General features: G+C 36.2%; 1 protein-coding gene across 1 annotated transcript in view; it reads left to right on the top strand.

Moving 5' to 3' along the window:
• Positions 1-836: 836 nt before the first annotated feature.
• Positions 837-6,000, top strand: part of LOC149267460 (uncharacterized) — a 47,060-nt gene continuing 41,896 nt past the window's right edge. Inside the window, exon 1 of the mRNA XM_089432876.1 lies at positions 837-1,359. Coding sequence (XP_089289002.1) covers positions 1,229-1,359 — 131 coding nt within the window. The 5' untranslated portion in view covers positions 837-1,228. The remainder of the gene's footprint in view (positions 1,360-6,000) is intronic.

The following is a 6,000-nucleotide window of genomic DNA, read 5'->3' as shown; positions in this document are numbered from 1 at the left end:
TATTCTATTTTTGAATACAATTTTTAGCCAAATTTTGATTTTTGGTTATTTAAAACCCATTAGAATATGGTTAACTTTAACTATTATACATTTTGAGTTTTAGTTTTTTTTTTTTTTTTTTTGGTCATACAATTTTTGACCAAATTTTGGTTTTGTGTTGTTTAACTCAAACTTGTGATTCCAACTCAAACTTGTGATTCCTTAAGACATTATTAAGTTAAAGTTGCACGGCAAAATTTCCCATGTATTAACTAATTAGAATCAATTCAAACTTATAATACCTTTAAAAGTTAAACTTGCATTACAAGATTTCTCTTTATATTAAAAATAGTCCCATAAAATAATATCATTCCATTTATTAATATATTTACTTATTTTTAATTATTATAAGAAACAAGTACTAATCAACATCTCTACCTCTTATACTTGTTTTAAATAAAAAAATAGCACACAACCCTAAAAACTATACTGAAAATATATTCAATATTTTTAACAAATCAACCATTGATAAAATTAAATGATAATTAAATATGTTATTTTATGTTTTGATAACTTGATCTGCTTTCTCCGATCTTTCTATGTATTATAAAAAAAAGAAAAGAAAACCTTATTTTATGTTTTTGATAATTTAATTTGTTTACTCCAATCTTTCTATGTATTATAACAAAAAATTAAAGCAATATAAAAAACACTACTACCAAAACCATTAAATATTTCGTCAAATGTTTTGGCAGATTAGATGTACACGGCAAGTTTTACAGCGTTTTATATTTGTTTTTGTTCTGTTTTTAAATCATTTATTTATCTGTCATATTTGACCAGAGATTATGGGAAATTTAGTACATCACTATCCTGATACTTTATAAAAATGATCGCCAATGAATGCAAAACTGAAAACTTTTATTTATGAACATTCCCCCGGGAGGGATTAAACTAACGGCTTTGGTTGTGCCTCGTCTATATTTACTGCTTACTGCTTGGCTGTGTACAGGGAAAGAACTAGAAACTTGTTTTCTTTCTGTTACTTTAAGGGTTGTGGCTTATGTACAATAAAACCACCCCTGGAAAGCTACTTTTGGGGGTTTTAGGGTTGTGGCAATAAAACCACTTTGTATCACTGGGATTCAAAAGGGTACACATTGTGCTTCTGGGGTTTTTGAAGGGTTTTGAAATGTACCTACTAGGATCTGGTGGGAAGGAATAATAGCAGAGATACACTTCGAAAGAGATGGTGTTGTGGGAGATAACACTCGCCACAGCCTACGTGCTCGGCCTCAAGCGCACGTACAAGCTTGCTCTCAGACTCCAACGCCGACTTATTACACAGAAACACCCTGCTATTCGCCAGTTTGTTCAACGGTATGCACCTTCCTTCCCTTTCTCGAATAAATAATCCATCTAAATCTTCATGACAGCTATGCATCATAAACCTTCTTGAATTAGCCTTCATGATGGTCCTTATGCTCAGGGTAAAGAATTTGGCATCACAATTTTGCAGTCATAGTCTGCTCTATATAGGTCTTATTATTGTAGGAAATGAAATAAATATATCAAAAAATGCATTTATTGGGCATAAATCATGAATATCATGCACAATCATGGTCCGACTGGCCATTGAGGTCGTGCCTATCTTTACATCACTTCACCCCAGAACGAGTTCCAGGTTTTTTGGTACAAGATCAACACAGACCCATCTAAAGTTGGGTTTGATATCTACCTCCAGGTTGTGAAGGTTGAGGTTGCATATGTCAAGGTGCATATTTGAACAAGGTTTTGATGGGCTGTGCTAATGTCCATATTCAATACACCCAATGCATTGTCTAGATTTACTGCATCATTACATGCAGGAAGCGTTGATAGGTCACCCCACCCATATTTGAGCTGTAGAATGCAACTCGTTTCTGTCGGTGCTATTAGGACATTCTCCTCGTTATATAACTCCATATCTTCACACGACATCATTTTTCAAGGATACGTAGTCAAGTTTAAACAGATAACTTGTCCAGTTGCCAGTAGAAACCACAAATCCATTCAGGCAATCAATTTCAGTCTAATGCTTATGAAATCAACTCTTGCACTTAGGGTAGATTACGCTTCATAAATATATTTTATTATTTTACCTTATTGGCTAGTGGTCCTCCAAAATCCCCTTATTTTGATCCTCCCTGTGCACTCCATGGGCAAATAAGGATTCAAAACAGGCTGAACTTGCTCTATCGTCTGAAGCAATGACATCAACATAGAAAACATAACCAAGCAGCTTGGATGTAGAATTCAGTTAGGGCCATTTGGGAACTTTCTGGTAATGGAGTGAGAGGATTACATACTTTATTGATTTCTTCAGGGCCCATGTTAACCAAGAAAAGACCTGCCGCTGAGCCATGGCAATGAAAACATTTGGGTTTTTCCTTATTGCACAGGAAGGAAAGGGGCGCACAGGTCTTCCATGTATGTGTGGAGAAACAGTAAGCCGGGAAAGGGATTTGTGAGTTGTCTTCGTAAAGAAAAAGCCATGTCTTCCTGCTGGGCCATGGCTCCTCATTAAATAAACCAGTTATGAATTTGGTTTGAGTATATAGGGCATTCCATTCCTTGCATACACTGTGGACTCTACAGAGGCTGTCTTGGGGCAGAAATGACGATATCTCATTCTATAAATCCATAGAGACTTCACACCACCGGAGCGAGCAATCCTTCAGCTTTCTAGATGGGCAAGAGAGATGGAGTCTTGAGTGCACACAGAACAGCATGAAAGAGATGGAGCAGGCAATTTTTTTTTTTAAACCACGAGTGCTTCCTGACAGTGGCACCAACAGGTGTGAGAGGAAATTGGAACCAATGAAACGACTGACGGAGGAGACAGGCACGTGGGAGTAGAGAAACCACGAACACTGGAAACAGGCACGTATTACCAGATGACAGATGTTTGATGTTGCAGGAGAAGCAGAGCTTAGAATAGTAGAGGGCATTTTTGAGCAGTGGGATTCATGAAGTTGAGTGAATACCCTGCTTTGATACCACTGTCAGACTGCACCGGATTGAAAGATATGCATGAGTCACATTTTATTCAAGTGATACACATATAAATACATGTTTATGATGGTTGGATTCATCCTTCGGAGGTCTCTTGGACTCTTGATGATGGTTCATATATTCCTCACCATAACCCTAATGGATTAGGTATCTAACATGGAGGAATCCTGTCATTCCGTTTCTAAGTCAAGATCAATCTTCTCCAGTTGAAATGAGAGTACTCGTACTGAAATGATTGCTCAAATCCACTATTAAAACTCTTTTAATTAGACTAAGTCTTATGTCTTCTCAAATGGTGGTTTGCACGTGTTGAAAATTTAAATTAACAAGGAAAAATTGTGCAATGGAGAAAGGAGAAAGAAAGAGGAAACTGATAAATTATACCTGATTACCTCCACCTCTATATACATATTTGTAGCCTTTCTGTAGGTCTAGATGTTCCTAACTGAACAGTATGTCTTTCCTAATGTTTCCACTTGTTAATGCACATTAGCTTTGACTCCCCCCTATAAATCTTCTTACCATGTGAGCTTTTCCTTTGAGCTAGCTTATGAGGATCTCCACCTGGCACCCACATACCGTCTATGACAGTTGCTTGTGCCAGGTAATTGACTGTTATGGCCCTTGCGATAGTCACAGGGACTTCTAAGGTTGCTTTTATTATATGTTCATTATGCTTACTGAGATTTCCTCTTATTTAGGGCCAACTTGACTTTCATTCCTTTTTGTGTTGATCAATTTCATTTAAGTTGTCTTGGCTGTCTATACGGTTATTTGTTTTTATTTCCACATTGTTTTTGTAATTGGTTATGTCATTTAGTTTTCTTGTAATAGGTAGAACAAGGGTATTCCCTTTGATTATACATTTTCTTGTGTGTTGGAACCCTCCTTTTCCTTGAACATAGATATCCTTTTGTTTGAGACCATTATACCCATTACCTGTGCATATCAAAGATTTCTTTTGTTTGTTTTCTATGCACTAGCTACCTTCTTCTTTTGGTTGGATTTATGTGTTGTGCTTGGAACTTGTCTTGCTTTGGCACACTTCAATTAAAGGAAGGCGGTTGAACGACGCTAATGTTTTTCTTATTTATATTATTCCTCATTTTGAGGTTGATGCATTTGTTTTCTCTATCTGTTTTAAAGTCATTGACTATTCTTACAACTTCACCTTTTGTCCATATATTGCCATTCAATTTTTGATTGGATGTTCCCTGATTTAGAAGCAATTAATTCAAACCAATCTAAGTAGCTCTCATCACAGTTTTAATAATTCTATGTCATTGCCAAAATGTACAAATAGGTGTTGATTCTTGAATACATATCTCAAAATAATATAAGGCTAACAGTTATATAGTTTAGGTTCTTTGACTTTGATGTTTTACTCAAATGTTCAAGGATGCAATCAATGCCCTTATATCCACATGCCATTCAATGCACATGATCACAAAGTTGAAGCAAGTGCACTATTCTTTCCTTTTTTAAAACATTCTTATAAATTTCTATTAATGAAACAATAACATACAAGAGTTTCATATTCATTAACATGTTAGTTTTTGTAGCATTGGATGGTGTTCTAGTCTCGACAGTTGCCATAGAGGCTAAGAAACACTAGGACTCCATAACCTAGAAAAGGTTTTAGGAAAATCCACCTAGAATTTAATTAATCAAGTTAATTAATTAATAATTAAATTAAGTTAATTAATTAATCAATAATTAAATTAAGTCAATTAATCAATAATTAAATTAATTAATCAATAATTGACAGTAACTGAGGGAGGTGAGATTTCTTTAGAAACTCACACGAATCGACTATGAAATTATCTCAACCATTGATTAAGTTTTAATCTTGGCCATTGGAGTCCCAACTGGAGATTATAAGAAGAGGTCGATGGGTAGATGGATGAACACACTTGAGATCGATTTCCTTGGGTTGTTTGATTTTTCCAGAGAGCAACAACATTTTACGGGAAGAGTTTGAGCCAGAGAAGGGAAACAGAGATAGAGAGGAGCGGAAGCAATGAGTCCGGGGGAAGTTTTTCAGTTACGAAGAGTAGCTTGCAGAGAGGCAGAGATAGCCACAAAGAGGCTGACGCAAGGGTTGTGCAAAAGTCTCTAGAGGGCAATTTGATTTTTCTGGAGAGAAGCGTGTTTTCAGTTCCAAAGGTCGAGAAGATTTTCTAGGGTGCTAGAGGCAGTTTCTCAGTCAGCAGTTGACAGGACGACTTGAGTAACAACTGTTTCAGGTAGTGTGTATTCCAGTTCTACGCTAGGGTGACTTAGGGTATGCATAGGCTAATTTGCACAACTCACTTGGAGCAAGCAGTCGGAGCTCAGATTGCTTGTGGGGTGAGGAAAATTCCTCATAATATTTTTGCTAGTGTTCTCTTTAGGATTGCCAGATTTCGACATCCGGTTGTACTCATAATTTCTCACTGTTGCTTAATAATAAAAACCCTCAGCTACTGCATCGGTTTTCCCACATTGGGTTTTTCATGGGACTTTTGTCTAAAAATAACAATGTAATATTTTTATGTGCATGTGCCAGTAGTTTCTCAATTTCCAATTTATCTTCCGTAGTATTTTTTATTTGTGAAGATTGCAGTGTAAATAATTCGTTGTTGCCGTAGCAATAAACTACTAAATTAATTTATAGTTAGAAGAATTAATTCTAGTTGTTGTAATATAATTTCAATAGTGGAATTTTCACATGCTATCAGAGCAAATTTGATTAGAAAGGGAAACTCAGAAGAAGAAAATTTGCTGTTCAGAGGGAGCAATAGGATGAATTTTCTGAGGCTGCGCAGTGCCTAGCCAGGTAGTGCGAATTTGTGGGCAGTTTGATTTTTCAGTGTAGGGTTGCAGAAAAATTCGGCTTGCTAGAGTGAGTGATTCCAGTAGGCAGAGGGAGCAGCAGTTCAGTATTTTCGCTTAGTAGATTCTTTGTTTAGGCGCAGAAGGGTTTTG

The sequence above is a fragment of the Pinus tabuliformis genome, chromosome 6 (assembly GCF_031772625.1).
Source record: "Pinus tabuliformis cultivar Carrire ecotype Pingquan chromosome 6, CPIR1, whole genome shotgun sequence".
In the NCBI taxonomy this organism is placed as follows: Eukaryota; Viridiplantae; Streptophyta; class Pinopsida; order Pinales; family Pinaceae; genus Pinus; species Pinus tabuliformis.
The sequence above is the reverse complement of the archived record's forward strand: the minus strand, read 5'-3'. Positions and strand labels throughout refer to the sequence as shown.